The sequence below is a fragment of the Hippichthys cyanospilos genome, chromosome 6, assembly GCF_059441005.1.
Source record: "Hippichthys cyanospilos isolate Australia breed blue-spotted pipefish chromosome 6, RoL_Hcya_1.0, whole genome shotgun sequence".
NCBI lineage: Eukaryota > Metazoa > Chordata > Actinopteri > Syngnathiformes > Syngnathidae > Hippichthys > Hippichthys cyanospilos.
In genome coordinates, this window is record NC_142374.1 from 16,940,580 (window position 1) to 16,959,061 (window position 18,482).

An 18,482-nucleotide genomic window follows, 5' to 3' on the forward strand; every position below is an offset into this window, starting at 1 on the left:
CTTACTTTTTCTTTTTGTTGCACAATTTTTGGGGCTCCAAACATTTCAGTTCAGACTCATGGATTTTTAGTAATTGAGGACTGTTGGATCCCCGGTACTTGCGATACTAAAAACCTATGCATACATACACACGTATGCATATATATTTTACCAAACTGTGGTGAGTGCACTGCAGACTGTAAAACAGTACTAAATAAATAAACTAATTGGATTGTGTGGCAACGTAAAAAGGCTGACCTCTGGCTTCAGCTGCCAATTGTTGAAAAGCAAATATGTCAGTGTGTGTATATACTGATAATGTATTTGATGGTGATTATCAGCACTGTCTTGTTTAGCAATATGATATTCTAAATTTGAAGTTGAAATGCAACAATGCGGAACTCTGTATTCTTTCCTGTTGCCCACTCGAACAGGAAACGGATTGCACATAGTAACACAAAAAGCAAGCGTTCAATAGTTCCTTAGACCGAGCTTTTGTTTCTCCTTAGCACTACACCGAGACAAACTGAAGTTAGCACGAAACGTCCAATTTAGTTCGTAACATTTATACTTTATCGACGGCTTAATCACGACATCCGAATTTAACTGCTGCGATGTGTAATAAGAAAAAAAAGATGTGCGATCCAGTTAGCGCATCCGCCTCAGACCGATGCTAACGTCGAGTTAGCTAAATACTCGGCGTTTTTTTTGTTTGTTTTTTTTTTCATGCCCCTATTCCTCTTCGAGTCATCAACACTATAGCATTAAAAGATGCCCACTGTGGTCTTAATGGACGCGTCCCTGTCCATGACGAGGCCGGTGTCGCAGGACAGCAGCGAGGAATTCCAGAGGAAGAACTTAGCCGTCCACGGGCTCAATATGTTATTCGAGCACATGGCCTCCAACTACAGATTGGAGTTCACCGCACTCATGGCCTTCTCATCCCTTTGGGAACTGTTAGTGCCCTTCACCAGAGATTATAACGCTTTACAGGTATACGTTAAGCGTTTTTAGTACGAGACCGGGGGCTTCTGTGGTTCTTAATACTACTTCCTGTGCAGGACGCCCTAAGCAACCTGGAAGACTATGACAAGACTTGCGTGGAATCAGCTTTGAATGGGGTCAGCAACGTGGTGCAGCAAGAGTGGGGCAGTGCTTGTCCCTGTCAGGTATCGTAAGAAAGAAAACTAACCTGGAAAATCGACGTCGCAATAGATATATGTACCATAGGGTCGTTGTTGATGTTGTTCCCCATTGTGTCCACAAGGTGGTGCTGGTGACCGATGGCTCACTCGGCATTGGAAAAGGCTCACTGCGTCACTCATTGCAATCGCTGAAGCACCGCGGGGAAGACAAGAAGTTCCCTCTGCCTTTCCCATTCCCCACTAAAATGTTCATCATGTGTGTTGCTAACACGGAGGAGGTACGAAATTTAGCATTTTAACATTTCATGATGTGGTCTTGGGCTGTCATCGCTTTTTTTTTTTTTGTAAGTCCAGACATTAAGTTACTCAGGTACTTATTAATATTTTTCCAACAGTTTGATGATGCGAAAGGTCAAAAATGGTACAAACTGAATAAGGAATCAAGTAATTAATCACTTCAGTGCTGAAGGAACTTGAGCAAATGCTTACTTTTGGTCCTTACCTTTAGTATTTTATTACTAAGGTTACTTTAAGCAAACAAGTGGTAATTAATTATGTATTGAAGTGCTAAAATAATTTATTACTCTAGTAGTTTGTTAGCTAAAGTAATTGTTTTTATGACTTAAGTATCTAAAGCGTAATTACCTCAAGTAATCAATTACTAATTAAATTATTTTAGTGCCGAAAGCTTAATCTAATAAATTAATCAATGAATTTAGTACTTGACTACTTCATTTACTTTCAGTACTTGTTTACCCAATCAATTACTTTAGTATTCAGTTATTAGGTGTAATCAATTACTTGAATTACCTAAAGTAGATAATATCTTTATTATTTAATTAATTTAGTACCAGCCATCTTTTGTCCCTCCTTTAGCCAAACATCTGAAAAAAAATGCACTATATTAGGTTTTAAATGTCCAGACTGTTAAAACAATGCAAAAATATGTCCATGATTGAAGGTGTTCATTGTTATTCTACAAATGCAATATCAATCAAAATACAATGTTTAGAATTGTAGTGGCACACAGAACATATTACTAGTCTGCAAAAATATAAAACCTTGAAGAGGAATTACAACAAAAATAAAATCAATGGTTTATATATATGAATATGAATGACTTAAAATATTGTGGAAAACTTGTGCAGTTACAGATGACAGGAGCTTTGGACAAATGGGAGGAGCTTCTTTGTCTCAGTGGAGGTGATGGACAGGTCTTCACTGTAGAGGGCCCATTGTGCATGCAGGGCGTCCAGGCCATGTTTGGGTACGGCTATTGTTGTACAAGGATCCGCCAGTAAAGTAATATCATGTTTACAAAATACCACTTTTTGCTCAATTCTTTTGCTTGTGTCTCCAGGAGATTAATTGACAGGGCCTACTGTCCCTTCCATGCTGTCCTGCACTGCGGCAACTTGTCCGCAGACGTTCAGGTGTTCCCTCGACCCGAGCCTGTCGTGGTCGATGAGGAGGTGGAACCATTGGCCCGAGTCGTCAACCCAGGTACATTTGGCTGCCGTAAAGATAAGTGCAGGCTGCATTCCAAAGTTCTTGTTTGAATTCCAAGTTCTCCAACCATAGGGTTTCTGTTGTATGTGACTATATTCTAAATTTAGTGTGATATTACTCACTGTTGTGAGATGTTGCAGAAGAACACACACGATGAAAGCAAACATTCAATGATTTTGTCCTTTAGAAGAGAACAGAAGATAAAATGCTAAGACTTTTCATCTGCTGATAACTTCAACAATGTAACAGCTGGGCAATGGACTTCAAGCAGTTAGACAAGTTGACAGTGAACTGACAATACCGTTGGCTAGGAATTCAGTTTTTCCCAAGTCCCATAAGCAGCTATAATTTCTCAAAATAAATGGTTCAATTTGTTGCAGATTTGGAAATCGTGGGCTTCATTGAAATCGCGGATATCTCCAGTCCCCCTGTCATATCCAGACACTTGGTCCTACCGATTGCTGTCAGCAAAGGTAGGTGTGTGTGTGCGTGCAAGATTACATTCCTTCCTAATGTTTATATATATACTTTGCGCTGTAAAATATCACAACGGGAAGCTTTTTAAATCACTGTCATCTTTGTGGCCTTTGTTTTCATCCGTTTCCTGATCCTCAGTGTGCTTATTCTTTAACTATTGCAGCGCTATCATCTCTCAGCTGTGCACAGGAATGTCAAACGATCTGTTTTCATTCCAGTTTTTTCACCACAATACACTAGATTAGAACTGAAGACAAGGCTTACCTCATGCCATTAACAGCTATTTTTTTAGTTTGTTTTTTACTGGCTGGTAGTGAATGAGTTAATAACTGCAGAAATGAATAAAACAACAGCTGCTTATAAACCAAAAAAGACTGTTTAGTCTGACTAACCATAATGCAAGTCATAGTTTAGGATGATTGATTCTCTGGTGTGCCAAATACCTTAAGAACTCAATGGTGTTTAATTGGGAGAATGAGAAAGAGTCCAGATTTTGGCAAAATTTCTAATATAAAGTAATGCCCAATATAAATGTTCCCGTTTTCTTGTTATTGAGCAGACTGCAAGAAAATGAACCATTTAGCGTGCAGTGTTATCTTAACCAGGTGTCACTTTTGTTACAGGCTCGTTTTTCAGCTGCAGTTGAGCTAGTTCAACACAATGCACATAGCTTGTGTTAGGTACAGTGATTTGCATATTTTTTGCAGTAAATATAAACCATCTGTATCTAACACAAACTTTTTACCATTCATTTCTTCAACCAGAAAACTAAAAATATCACCACGCTGCTGATCATATAGTATCAAACCCATCCTGTATTCCTTCTGTAAAGCTGCTTCGATTGAGTACTAGTCCCTAGTGTTTAATGAACCAATTTTGACTGTGTCTCAGATGTTGACGACGTTGGCACAGGCGGCGCGGAAGAGCCTGAGGAAGAAGTGTCTGCCAGTCAAATAGCAGGGAAAAGCCCAAACTTCTGCGTGCTCTTACATGGCAGCCTAAAAGTGGAGGGCATGGTGGCGCTTGTTCAGCTGGGGTGAGACACGTTGCAGCTTTTGACAAGCTCGGAACGTTCAGTCGAGCAAACAAAGAAGCGATTTTTCTTTTCTGTTGCGAAATCTCGAGATTTTGACAAGTTTAAAAGCGCGTGGTCTAAAAGCTAGTTTGTCGCAGGCCCGAGTGGTTCGGCATGCTGTACTCCCAAGCGGACAGCAAGAAGAAATCCAATCTGATGATGTCACTGTTTGAACCCGGTATTGAGCCGCTGCCTTGGCTGGGGAAGATCTCCCATTTGGGACCAATCTCAGGTGCATAAACGTCAGCCTTTTCCTGTCTAGTCACCTCACTTTCACCTCTTGAGTAAGTTGTGACACACTTACCCTTAGAACACATTTACGCACTCAATGACAAAGGTCGTCCTGTATGTGAACCTAATCAGGAAGTTAATCATTACATGGAATCACTGTCAATTTTACAAACATTTACTCTGCACACAAAAATAAAACAAACCCCGGCGCTTTTCCTTCCTGCCTTTCAGAGGCGGCGGAAAATCCCTACGGCGAGGACGACAGTAAAAGTCCTTTCCCCGTGCAGCCGCCCGTCAAACGAAGCTACGCCCAGAATGTCACCGTGTGGATTAAAGCCAGCGGACTACAGGTGAAGTAGCCGGGGAAGCTCATTAAAAGCCGCCCTAGAGGGATGATCTAAAGTGTCGTTCCCAAAAGGGCTTCAGGTTTGATCTCATGCGCCAAAAAGATGCCTCCAAATGAAAGGAGAAACCAGGTTTGACGACTGGTGAATTAAACCATGAAACGGGTATAATTTCACTTCATAGTAAATGAATACAAAAAACAGGGTATTAAAAAGATTGATAGAACGGAAATGAAATTCAAAGTTAACATTTAAAATGTGGAAGGTGCTTCCACTGAAAATCGAATGGCAGTGTTTTAACTAAAAAAAAGTGCTATGGCTGCTTGGATAAAAGAAGATTGAGGCATTGAAATTTTATGAGAAGACGGCATCCGTTTTTTTTTTTTTTTTTTTAACAAAATTTTAGCTGCAACGTTTGTTTTCTTTATCCATTTCAGACTGATGTGCAAAAGATTCTGAGGAATGCAAGGAAATTGCCTGATAAAACACAGACTTTCTACAAGGTAAAATTGCTTTGCATACAATGCCAGTCAAAAGTTTGGAAACAGCTTCAGTTTCTCATTGTCACACACATTTACTCGTTCTCTACTATCAATGACAACAGACGTCAAAAAAACATTTTACTGGGCTGGAAAAAAATACAGCAACATGAACAGCAGCTATCAATTCTAACTGGCCTGACAGTGAATGAGTTAAGAGATCAATAATTTCAAACTAGTGCTCTTAAAACTGCACTGTTATGTACTGAAAGTCAATTCAAACATCGGCTGAATAAAATGGTAAACATGAGCAAATCATTCCCTACATGAATGGATTTCCAAACTTTTGACTGCAACTGTACAGTCACTTTTTTTAACCCCGTGATTACCACATACCTTGTTGTTGACTCCTCCCAGGAGCTGAACCGCCTTCGGAAGGCCGCTTTGGCTTTCGGATTCTGGGACCTCCTCAAGGGCGTGGCCGAGCTGCTGGAGCGGGAGTGCACGCTGCTGCCCGACTCGGCTCACCCCGACGCCGCTTTCCAGCTCTCCCACGCAGCCCAGCAGCTCAAGCTGGCCAGCACCGGCGACTCCCAATACGCCGCTTTCGACCACAACATTGTCCCCATGCACACAGACTTTTCAAGCTGAGCCAGGGAAAATGCACTTGAAAGATGGACAACTGCATTGATCAATAGTGATTTTTCACCAAACTGTCACAGAACCAAGAACTATAGCAAATTTTGCTCCTATGGAAAAAACGAACTGTTTTTATACTTTTGTTAGTAAAGTGGGTCAACACTGAAGTGTTTGATGATGCACTTTTTACCCCTAAACGACCACATACCTTGTTGACTCCTCCCATCATACACCTACAAGCGACAAAAAGAAGTCTGCCCAAACAATGATTGTCGTTTATCGCGTTGATTGTAATTTCCTGCATAAGTGGGATAACATCAGGTACACGGCGCAGTATGATTAAACGTTCTACACCACAAACATCAAGATTGTTCAATAGAGAAACAAAAAAATCGGTGGTAGGTTAGTAGTTTAATTTTCCCTGAGCCGTGCGGAATGCTAATTCACAGATGAAGTGCAACACATTGTAGCAGAATTGGAACTTTTGATCAGTAAATACAGTAAGTGAATCTACTAGAGCTACAACCTAAAGACCCTGTAGAGTGAATTCAGAGGTGTTAAAGATCGTGTGCTCAGACTGAAAACTAAGTTGAAAACTGTCTTATACCATGTTAATTTTCTAGACTTTTTTTTTTTTTAACATGCTTAGAACGCCTTGTCAACCAGGTATGCACGGTAGATAAAAGCAGAGCAAGGAGGTGCTTTGCTCTATTTTCACAGCTCAAACATGCTGTACGTTTGTTTTTGCAGCTCAAGTATGCTCTAGGTTTGCATAAGAAAGATGGCGGGTTTGTTAACACTTTTTGTGATGTAATTTAGAAGAGATACTTGAGCTGAAACCAATCCGCGAGTAATTCCTTAAGCATTTTTTCTTGCCCCAGACACCCACTTAAATGTTTGTACTTCAGAAAAAATACGTCAAGCCGATCGTAGCAACGTTTGTTAATGTTCAGCGTGACGTTAAAACACATCAAAAACGCCAGCGAAAAGGCAAACTGCAAAATAAAGCTTACTTTGCCATTTATGGATATGACTGCCTTGGAATGCTTTTATTTTGAAGTTGTTCCCGGCGAACAACTCGAAAAAAATTTGTATTTTCAAGAGATTCGACATCAACAACAGAATTTTGTTCTGAAATGACATTCAAATGACTTACAGGTTAAAAACGCTGACATAATGTTATACATAGCCAGGGACATCCTCCAGCATAAATTAGCCGCTAACTAACAGCCCTCGAGGGGAACCGATTACTTTTCAAATGCAATTCAATAGATGTAAATGACTGCACACACTGATGCTGACAGCCTTATGCCGTTGCCATTCCTACTGATCACTTTAGAATAAACAAGTTGGAGCCATGTGCGGTTTCAGCAGCACTTGGGACTGGGAAGTACTGTAGTGTTCTGCTGAACAGGAAAAAAAAGTACAGTATAAATGTTGGTTATTCATAATGAAGTGGAATTGTGGTTTTTGGTCTTTGTGTTTATCATTTGTTTTTCATCTTTGCAAGTTTTCATGGCCGTAACTTTTTCCGTTGGAGGTTTACGTCACGCTTTGTCTTGCAATTTTTCCACTTTTTTACAAGATCAGTCAAAATATAGCAATTTTATTACTGGGTGATTTAAAAAAACAACAAAAAACACAGTTTTTTTTTTTTTTAATATAAGATACTTAAAAAAAAAAGGATGTACTCTTACTAGGTTACTGCAGGTATTTTTAGGAAATAACGAGGGTAATTGTACGCAATATTCAATGTGAATTTTCCACAGGATATCCAAATACGAAAAATACTCCAAAATTGCAGCCCGAGGATACTTCTTTTCACTTTACAGGGTCTTTAACAAAACTATGAAATCATCCAAACAAGCGGGCGTGTTGTAAAATAACTTCTACTTAGGAGTGCAAGTAAACCCTCAGGGGAACCGCGCAAATTAACAGCGGGAGTTTTAACAAAACCGAAAGGCGGCAGTAGAATAAGAACAACTTGGGAAATGTTGATAAGAAATACGCAGGCAGCAAAGGTGTGAGGAGCGGGCATTAATGTGTCTTCCTTTTCCTGGTGCGGAACCGCTTCTGCCTTTGCTTATAGAGATGACGAAAGTTGATAAAAAGTCCTGAAAGAAGGGACGAACAAGACGGATTCATCTCGGGTTCCTCTTCCGAGGCACCGGTTTCAAAGCGCGCACTCACCGAGAAACATGAGCGCCAGGTACGCGCGTAGGACATAGGAGAAGCTGAGAGAGGCGCCCATGGCGTCCGGCAGAGGAATGCTGAACAGTTTGCTTTCGTCAAAGATGGGAATGGACTGTATCACGGCCACAGCTGCTTGGGAACGACACTTTGACTTTATAGTTTGTCATTTCTCAACTTTCACATGGGAAAAGGCAAACGTACCCTCAGCTAGAACACCTAATGGGTAGAGGGGTATCCAGATGGTGTATCGCAACCATGTCAGGATTTTCCACTCGGTGTTGAAACATCCCAGCATGTAGAATGGATACCTGCAGCAAAGCAGTGCTTTCAGTGTTTCAGTTTATTATGTTTTTTGTTTGTGTTTTTTCATTTACTGTTTTTTTTTTTTTTTTTCAAAAAAATTGTAGTGATGTCTTTTCATACATTTATTTTATTTTGTTTTGTTCTTTTTTTTGCACCGCAACAGTCGATTTTTTTATGATGTCATCATTGTGCCTCACCCTCCAAACATGACCAATCTAGCTCTGCTTAAAAATAGTGTTATTACATTTTGAGTAGGCTCGATTTGATATTGAATTGGATTGCCTGGAGATAATGAAAATACCACCATAAAACGTTTATAACCCTGCTCACGAGTTAGTACTCGCTATTGTGTTTTTTTTTTTACTGAATACATACAAAGAAGTAATGGCTGAAAGCCTTTTTCACTGAAATCATTTTCTAAAGTAACAGTACTTGAGCACATTTTTTTGGTTCATAGTCATTAAAAATTAAAAGTAGATTTTTGGTGGGAGAGAGGGTTAATGTATATGCTTGCCTATTTACATTAATGTACAGTGATACATAATTATACTGTAAACAACCACCAGAAAACATTGAGTGTTAAGAAAAGAAAAAGCCTACCTAAATATTTCAATGGAACTCCACAAGTAGAAAACAAAGAAGACCACCGGCTTGTTTTGCATTTCTTCCAAGCAACCAAAAATGATGAAGAGGATGAAATTCCTTCCAAGCACCTAATAAGAAAAAAGGACAATGATTTCAAAACATGTTATCATAGTAAACAAGGGATGTCACATCTTCAGACAAACCTGTATTAAGGTGGGCATCACACCCGTCTTGACCACCCCAAAAGCAGCGTTGAGGACCTCGACAGCTGCCAGGATCTGGCAGAAGAACATGACGCCGGATATGGTGTGAAACGTGTCGTAGAAGGCATCTGAAATTTGACGCGCACAGCGTTATGGTGGCCACCGTGCCATGGAAAAAGCACACATGCTCACCTTGTCCAAACTTGAGGTGGCGGATGGTCATGTTGACAAAGATCCATGAGAAGCCAAGAAACTGCACCAAGTTGTATGTAAACAAAAATGCTGTTTTCAGACTGATGAACCCTGAAATACAAAAGGCAGCTGTGAAGATTTAAAGCTGTGAAACTTGCATCTGTCCGCAGAAGAGAAACATCTGTCCACACTCACCTTCCTCATCATGCCGTGAACACACCCTCCGCCTGTTTCGTCTCTCCTCCTTCGCAGAAAATAAGGCCGTTTATTCACAACAGCATACAGTATCTTTAGTTTGTCTTTTTCTATCTTTACAAAAAATAGAGATGCTTTGACATGCGAGCTTGATTTGTAACACGATTTTAGTATACTAAGCATTTTTCCCATGAGCTCATTCAATTCCAAAGACGCATTTTTACGTATCATTCAAGAGTCTAGACCACATATGTCAAAAACATGGCCCGCAAGATGGTTTTCTAAGGTCCCCGGGATGATATTGATTTATTATTACAATCATCCCACAGGCTTACTTTGGTTTGCAGGCTACAAGTGTTTGACACACACCAATACTACATGTCCCACAATGCAACGGTGGTACACTTGAGTGGTAGACTGCTTCATTTCATGAGGAATTCCATCCATTTATTTTCAGTAGCCGTTTCTCCTCATTACAGTCGCTGGCTTGCTGGTGCCTATCCGAGCTGTCTGAGGGCAGTAGGCGGGGGACACCCTGAACTGAGTGCCAGCCAATTGCAGGGCACACATAGATAAACAACCATTCACACACCCAATCACACTTCAGGGCAAAGTATAGTGTCCATTGAACCTAACACGCACATGACAATAAACACTTTGAATCTTGAATGTGGAATTGAAATGTGGGAGGAAGCCAAAGTACCCGGAGGAAACCCACGCAGGCTTGGGCAGAACATGCAAACTCCACACACGTAGGCCGAAGCGAGGTAGATTTGAACTCTGGACTCTGAACTGTGAGGCGGAGGTGCTAACCGCTCTTCCTCCGAGCCACCCATCAGAAGCTAGCTAACAAAACAGTCAACAAAAAAGTCAACTTTTACATACCCATTAAAATTGGCTACATCGAGGTTAGACACTGAGAACCTGGGGTTTCAAACAAGGTGGGAGTCGGATTACATGTTCAGGTTGCTGGAAAAACTGTGCCTTCAGTGTGGAGACAGTGTTATGGTAAGGAAACTGTATAATCTGAGACGACTTCGTGAAACGCAAAACGCGGACAAAGACAAGAACATGGAGATGAATCAAAGGCTGCAGAAGGAGGAAGAATTCAAAAGAAGTCTTAAATCTTGGCACGCTCTGTTCAGAAATGCCATACACAAAGCGAGGCTACTGTCAACAGAGCAGTCTGGTGGTCTGTAATAGAGTGTGTAGGAACAAGAGAAAAGGAAGATTCTTATGGCTAAGGAGGGAGGCAAAGGCAACAGAATAATATACGTCCTTGTTGAACTCACTTATCTGTCAAGGTCGTCTCATTTTGGCTACACGGATAGTTCTCATGTATGTTAAGTGAAAGGTTCTTTGTTCAAGCAAAACCAGGTGGTCAACGAACAACAAAAAGTTATACCAATACCGGCTGAAACTCATTTTCCATAACATGGGGTACACGGGGTTAAAAAATCCGCTTGGCTATTAATGCTCCGCATGACGGTAAAACACCGCAGAACTTTAACATATCAAATAATAAAAGAGCACAAACAGCTTGGGTTTGTTTTCATTTTTTGTTTTTTGTTTTCATTCTAGCCTAAATCAGCCCCTAGCTTGCAGCGATCGAGTGCCCCCGAGAGCAGTCGGATTACTTTTCAGAGGCAGTTTTATAGACGCAAATTGCTTTGATGCTGAAGGCCTGAAAGTTCCCGTTCATACTGATCACTTTTGAACAAACCAGGCTGACTCAAATGTATTCTGTGGTTGTCACTAATTAATTGCCCATTATTTATGTCTAAAATCTCAGTTTGTATTTAAGAAAAATAAAGAAATGTTGGGTTTTGTCAAAAAAAAATCATCCATTATAAATGTAAATATGTTATTTAGTCTTTTGTGTTTATATTTATTTTTCACCAAGCCCAAAAAAATAAAAATATTGTATTTTTCTTTCATTTTTATCTGGACACCAAAATACTCAATATCTACAGCTCAATAGGAGAAATATAGAATGTTCTCATTACTTTCAAATCACCAATGTTGTGATATTTTTGTTTTACAGTTAAATAAAAAAATGGTAAAATATTCACAGATAAGACAAAGATAGTGTGTATCCTAGGTTTACATTATTTTAAAGGTAGATTATGTTTGCTTGCAAATGTGTTCAATTTTCTTTGCTCAATAAAAAGAAAAGAATTGATAATTGGAAAATTTATATTAGGCATTATTTTACAATTTATCAGACATGTCAAAATCTCGAGGAATTTGTGTCTTGGCCCACCCCTAGAATTCATTTATTTTTTAAAGTGTTAAGGTGAGAGATGGTCAGAAAATTACTGGCACTTATGGAGTTATAGCGTTATTAATGATACAAAATCAAACTGGCCGATAGATGATAAATGAAGTTAAAACCTTATCTTCTAAAGTGCTTAATACATTTTTAAAACAGTTAAATCTGGTATTGCAAATACCCTAAAAATCAGCCACCCCTAAAATGAATACCAGTGCCCCAACAATTTAAGAGATTTTTTTTAGGGTGTGTGATGTTTTTGGTACATGTTCAATGAATATAAACAAAGAATGGGCATTTAATGACTAAAATCAGTAAGTATCATCAATAACATGTAAAACATGTAAAGATTATGCAAGTGTGTTATGATTCATCCTTCATGTATGGAACACTATGTACGGGACCATTTTTTTTTTTCTTACACAATACATAATTGCCAGATGGCCCATGATGATTGCAACACAGAACATATCATAATGAAATTGTATATGACCAAGATTCCTGACAAACGCCGAATTGTGCATAAGGTCCCTGACAAAAGTCTATGGACAGAGCCCAGTTACCGCCGAGTTTTATTGTCATATGCATGCGTGTAGTAGCTTTATGGTGCACTTATAGCTAATGCAGAAGAAACCAACCAGATATGAAAAATTGAGAATGCCCAAGATGGAGTGACAAAAGACCTACTTGATGATACAAATATACAGTAACAGGTGGCAGGTGAATTACAAGAGAAAAATGGGTAACTTGAGATGCCATTATAATCAAATTATGGTGAGATGTTTGTCATAACTGACCAATCGCGGAACGGGGAACGTTTGCCTACAAAATAAATAATTATCCAAAAGAGAATATAGCTGTCAATGGCAGTGAATGCGTTAACTTATTCACTGCCAGCCCAGCCTAAACGGATCTTTGACGTCTTTTGCCGTCAATGGCAGTGAACAAGCAAAAATTCATTTTGAATTGATTTTTTAAATGTACTTTTTATACAAGTGTTCATTTGTTATCTATTTTTTCCTGCAAATATCGAAAACAGCATCGGCCTATTCAGTTCACTGCTCACCCTTTCCCTGATCTCCATCTCGGCGTCCGACTCATCCAGCCAGCGGTCAAAGTCGGGAGCCAAGAATAGCGGCTTGCGCTCCTGTTTGGTCAACCTTTCCCACCAGCCTCGCTGCTCTTTCCGCAAGCTGATGTTCACTTGCCGCTCAGTGGACTTGTAAACAACCTGCATACACCCAACAAAGGTCATTAAGGAGGAGACACGTACATGAACATGGAGCTAGTACAGGACATACCTGTGATTTTACAGGTAGAAGAAACCCCAGGCTGAATTCATACAGGTTTTGACCTTTAGCACCGTGACCCAGAGCTGCAGACACAAACGTAAAACTCTAAATATAACCCAAAAACTGAGCTTGCAACCTAACAAGCATCAGAAGAGTGAAGAAAAGAAACAGAATTATGTCACCTTTAAAACTGAGGATGTTTTCATGCACGTGGACGTCTATATTCTGCAGGGAGGGGGAACAAGTTTAGGCCCATTGATACAAGCATATAAGCAACTTGATCCAACTCGCTAACAGTGTTGGATCATTGTGCGCACAGTCCCAGTCCATTTATGACCGAACTAAAAAAAAAAATATTGATCCCCTGCTAAGAACTGAATGACAGGTACAAGCTCACCTGAGCGTCAGTTAGCTCCACCCGAAGAAATACTTCCTCGTGGCGTTGAGCCCAGTAAACAAGAGGGGTCAATACCATCGTTGTTTTCTATCAGCCGATGTATTTAAAATGTACCAAAATACAAGACGCCGTCTCCGTTCTTCATGCTAGCCGAGCAAACAGCGAGAACATTCCACAAACAGGCGCGTTCTCGCGCTGTCATCCAAGCGGCGTGCGTGAACGTGAGTGTGACGTTCCATCTTTCCCAACTGTGGTTGGCCGGCATTGTTATTCTCTACTCTGATTGGCTGCTGTGGTTTATTTGCGGAAGTAAAATCGAAAGAATCCAATATCATACCAACCGTCTCCAAACGCGAATATAACGATTGGGTGTTTTCCCCTTGCAGCGATATGTCAATATGCAGACAGAAGAAAATGATTCTAATCCTCCAAGCGACTTGGTGAAGACTTCCGGGACTTTTTGTGTGCTTGTTGGTGTGACTGGGAGCGTAGCTGCCCTCAAACTTCCTGTTTTGGTCTCTGAACTTCTTCATCTCCCAGGGGTGAGATTTGGAACTTCTAAATGTATTCGTGTCCGTGTACTAGACCTGAGCTTTCTAATTATATTTAATTGATTTGTTGTAATTTTATATCATCTTAGATCCTCTGTGTTTAGTGCGTTATTTCGAGACTGATTCATTCACAAAATGAATAAATTATTCAATCAGTAAATTTTTATGATTCAACTGTCTACGTTACTTTATGTTTATGAGGCCGATTGTTTGTGTTTCTTTTTCAGGTGGATGTAAGAGTGGTCACAACTGAGAATGCTCAGCATTTTTATAACCCTGAAGACATATCAGTAAAAGTCTACAATGACAAAGATGAATGGGAGGTAAGTTATGTTTTTTTTTTTCTAGAATAGGGGTCACCACCCTGTTCTGCAAATAGCTTACAAGTGATAGGCCATTGTGATTTTCTATGAATTTTGCAAACAATTATACATGTATTTAATGTATTGTACATTATATATTACACTTGATTTACATATTAACTACAGATATTCATTAATTATTTTGAAAATTAATTAACATGATAGCTGTCTTCACATAAACAAGTAGCCCTTCATAAAACTGAGTACCAAAGAAGTAGCTCTCAGTTTCAAAAAGGTTGCTGTTCTAGAATATGATACTTGAAGGTGTCCTGTGAATCCCGAGTCCTGCTGAGTGGAATTTGTACTGTTAGTTTCTTTTAAAATAATCTCGAAGCTCTACACAAACTCAAGAGTAGGGCAAAGTTGAGTTCTGTTCTCACACATAGCCAAAACCTGAGCAATTACTGCAGGAAAAGCTCATTGTTTTGGGCCAACATGGCACAGGAATGCACCCAGAGGATGTCCCCCCACTCCCTCTTTGTTTTGAGCAGACCGTTTTGTAATGGTGTCATAACTTGGACAACTGTGGCTGTTTCTGTGTTGTAATGTTCCGTATTGTAATTGTCACATTACCTGTGTATTCATACAACCAACCCTAAAATGATACATTACAACCGTTATATATAATATTTTACGTATTCCCTTCACTAAGTCATGTCAAATTGTGTTTTTGTTCCAGATGTGGAGTCAGAGATCTGACCCGGTGCTACACATTGAACTCAGGCGTTGGGCAGATCTTCTCGTCATCGCCCCCTTAGATGCAAACACGCTCGGAAAGATTGCCAGTGGAATTTGTGACAACCTGCTGGTGAGAAAACTGTTAGAACCACTTTTTTTTTCTTTTATACATATTTCAAATGACTTGGCGTTTATCACTGGCAGACATGTGTGGTAAGAGCATGGGACACTAGTCGCCCACTCCTCTTCTGCCCTGCCATGAACACTGCTATGTGGCAGCATCCCATCACAGCCCAGCAAGTACACAGGTTGAAAGAGTTTGGTTATGTGGAAATTCCCTGCATCGCAAAGAAGCTGGTGTGTGGAGACAAAGGTGTGAATCGGATTCTTTTGTCATTAGGGCATGTCATTTTGACTGTTTTTTTTTTTTAATAACCAAATGAAACCATTCCAACACAAGTTAATGCAAACAGATGCAAGTTTGCACAGGGTAGAGTTAAAGTGTAAATAGTGATGAGAACACATTCTGTTTGAGTGTTATTTGTAATTGTTGAATTACTTACAGGTAAAGGAGCCATGGCGGAGGTGTCGACTATCATCAGCGTTATCAAGCAGTACCTACAGCAAAGCAGTGAGCCATCTCCTCAAACGTGAACTCCAGGCAATACTTTGACCTTTGACCACCCTTGTGTCATTTCACAAAGCGTGACCGCTGGAGACCAGACTTGAACTCTCAAGCTCAGAAGTGTGAAGCAGATGTGCCATCCACTCAACCGCCAATCTAGTTTTAACAAAATAGACACTATACTAGGCAACGTTCAGATGTTTTACATTTGCCCTTTTCTTCCTTTGTGGTGACTCCATGACATTTCGCCACAAGAATTCAATGTCATTCAAAAGATAGTTGACAATTTCTGTTGAGATCACATTATTGCTGAAACCTGAGAAAGTTGCCCCCTCCAAGGTTGTGTTTATCTCCTATCAGTTTGGCTGTAAATCAGTCCTTAACCTCCCTAAAGAATCGTACTCTCCCACTCATTAGCACACAGAGACGCATTGTTGATTTACATGCACGGGAAGAGAGCACAGTGCATACATTACTATAGTGTTATCAGGAAGTTGGTTTATGGTCAGTCTATCTTAAACATGTGTACTTATTGGTATCCAGTTAGTTTTGACAGCATTAGCTACAAGCAGTCCACAGGGGCCAACATTATGCAGCCTCAAGCATATATTTGGCACATAAATCCATGTACATACTTGTGGAGTAGCTGAGAGCCTTTGCCCATTTAAAAAGAAAAAAAAAACTTATCATGGTGTGTTATGCATTGCAACCAAAAGCCACCGGGCAATTACATAATTTGTAAGAAGAGTACATTTTGTTCTGTCGTGTTCCATACAAGAAAGATGTATCATGACATGCCTGTATCGCTTTTACATATTTCACGTTACCAAAAATGTTGATTTTAATCATCAAACACACAGTCATTACTTATATTCATTGAATGAGTACCAAAAATAGACACCGCATTACACCAGCCAAACAAAGGTCATAAAACTGTCTAGATCCTCACAATATCAGTTTATGTCATGGGTCTGGTTTCATTCGGTACCAGAAAATCGAAACAAAGAATTTATTTGAGTCAAGTAACGACAATGGGGTCATTATCTAACTCCCTGCAAATTTGTAGCTAATTCCTAAACCCTAAGCACTGACATCATTTCCAAGCATTATGGTAAATGGACATTGCATTTATATAGCGCTTTTTCTACTATCATTAAGTACTCAAAGCACTCACACTGACAACGCATTTACCAAACGGACTCACACACCAGTGGTGGTAAACTACGATACATTGTAGCCACAGCTGCCCTGGGGCAGATTGACAGAGGCGAGGCTGCCATATTGTGCCTACAGCCGCCACCAATTAATTTGCTCAAATCCTGTTGACGAAAGATTTTGTTGAGTGTGAGTAAATGATTGTCTCGAGGTGATTTGTTTGTTTTTATTTTTACAAAGAGACATTTAAAAACATGCTGAGCATTCGCAAAAGAAAATTGCTCACCATGCAATAAAATGACAGCTTTGATTGTAGAGCTCAACCAAACCACAGTTGATATGATTGTATATTTCTAATAATAGTAAAATTATACATATATACTAGAAGAGCTTCTTTCACATCGGCATTTGGCATCCATAAGGTAAAGAGTTTGCATGGCGCATGACATTATCGATGACAAAAAGGAAGAGGAGCGAACTCTTCGCTGATTAAGTCATGGGTAGGGCAACGCAATATCGATCAATCAATCAAATTTTATTTGTTTAACCCTGAATCATGTCAAGACTTTTGAAAAAAGAAGTCAGCCAGAGACATCTTTTCGTTGTACGTACACAACAGGAAAAACTAAAAAAAAAAAAAAAAAAAACAATTTAGGGAAAATCAGAAACCTTCAGAAGGGACCACAGGTGGGAGGAGCCCCCTTCCAGCTTAAGGTGGATGCTGCGTGTACCAAATACAGACAAATACAGATACACAATACAGATTACAGAAAACATTGTGCCATATAGAATACAAAATAAAATACAAAATATCCAGAGCTAAACATTGAACTATTCTGAGTTAGCCATCTATGGACCCTAATATACAGTATATTCAATCTTTGCATATTTTCTTATTCACCATTCATTTTGCTTCCCATCATAATGCTATTATGAAGTTTCCCCATGAATTATCAAGGTGGTTTCATGTGAGTTATTGTCCACACAATAAGTCAGGGCTTCCTTCAGCTATTTTGCGGCGGTGTGATTGTGTTACTGAGAACTTAACAAGATTATATCAGCCATCGGAGAACGTAGGCGGCAGCCCTGGTGCCAAAAGGCATGGAGAAATGCACCGCCTGCAGCTGTGCTCACCGGAGTAAATGCTGATCTTATTAGTATGCTTATAGCAGTAAAATGTGGCTATAGGAATTGGATACAAGGATGACCATCATCAGTGTACAAAACAAATCCCATTTGAGAAGAGAATCATAGGAGGATTATTACCCTGTTGAAGTTCAAAATTAAGCAAACCCAGATCAGAACCTTTGTTGAAAGTCAAGGTGTCAAGTCATTTTTCTCACAGTCTAAACAGTCCCTCATAGAAAACTTATAATTGCATCATCCATCCATTAATACATGATCTCATTCTATTAATATCTGTGAAACTTTTTGATCAGGTTGTTTAATTAAATTCTTGAGAATTCTAAAAAGATTCCTGTGGAATGAACAAAAAGTATGCTGTGCCAATTTCAAACTCAAGGGTAAAAATGTAGTAACTGTAGAGGAATAGAGTTATGGGGAAAAGTAGTGGAAGCTAGAGCTTTATTTCATGACAAAAA

General features: G+C 39.6%; 3 protein-coding genes across 4 annotated transcripts; 2 read left to right on the plus strand and 1 right to left on the minus strand.

The window, feature by feature from the left end:
* Window positions 1–430: 430 nt before the first annotated feature.
* Window positions 431–6,902, plus strand: ints14 (integrator complex subunit 14). Its single transcript, XM_088417306.1, has 11 exons — window positions 431–972; window positions 1,041–1,148; window positions 1,247–1,402; window positions 2,273–2,391; window positions 2,485–2,627; window positions 3,014–3,106; window positions 4,002–4,146; window positions 4,284–4,417; window positions 4,648–4,766; window positions 5,198–5,263; window positions 5,657–6,902. Exons 1-11 carry the CDS (start codon window positions 751–753, stop codon window positions 5,888–5,890), a joined length of 1,539 nt encoding a protein of 512 aa, XP_088273432.1. The 5' UTR covers window positions 431–750; the 3' UTR covers window positions 5,891–6,902.
* On the minus strand, window positions 6,271–13,708 carry hacd3 (3-hydroxyacyl-CoA dehydratase 3). The gene is made up of 11 exons (XM_088417307.1): window positions 13,511–13,708; window positions 13,296–13,338; window positions 13,123–13,196; window positions 12,888–13,052; window positions 9,550–9,598; window positions 9,355–9,465; window positions 9,163–9,290; window positions 8,975–9,087; window positions 8,273–8,379; window positions 8,069–8,200; window positions 6,271–7,992 (listed from the first exon to the last, which is right to left on the minus strand). Exons 1-11 carry the CDS (start codon window positions 13,586–13,588, stop codon window positions 7,916–7,918), a joined length of 1,077 nt encoding a protein of 358 aa, XP_088273433.1. The 5' UTR covers window positions 13,589–13,708; the 3' UTR covers window positions 6,271–7,915.
* A 104-nt stretch (window positions 13,709–13,812) lies between these two features.
* On the plus strand, window positions 13,813–17,091 carry ppcdc (phosphopantothenoylcysteine decarboxylase). 2 transcript variants are annotated; one of them, XM_088418404.1, is made up of 6 exons: window positions 13,813–14,052; window positions 14,289–14,384; window positions 15,103–15,231; window positions 15,306–15,474; window positions 15,667–15,732; window positions 15,806–17,091. In XM_088418404.1, the coding sequence occupies exons 1-6, from the start codon at window positions 13,909–13,911 to the stop codon at window positions 15,808–15,810; spliced, it is 609 nt and encodes a 202-aa protein (XP_088274530.1). In that variant the 5' UTR covers window positions 13,813–13,908; the 3' UTR covers window positions 15,811–17,091. The 2 variants fall into 2 exon arrangements, with proteins under 2 accessions (XP_088274530.1, XP_088274529.1); XM_088418403.1 differs by having other exon boundaries at window positions 15,667–17,091.
* Window positions 17,092–18,482: the final 1,391 nt, after the last annotated feature.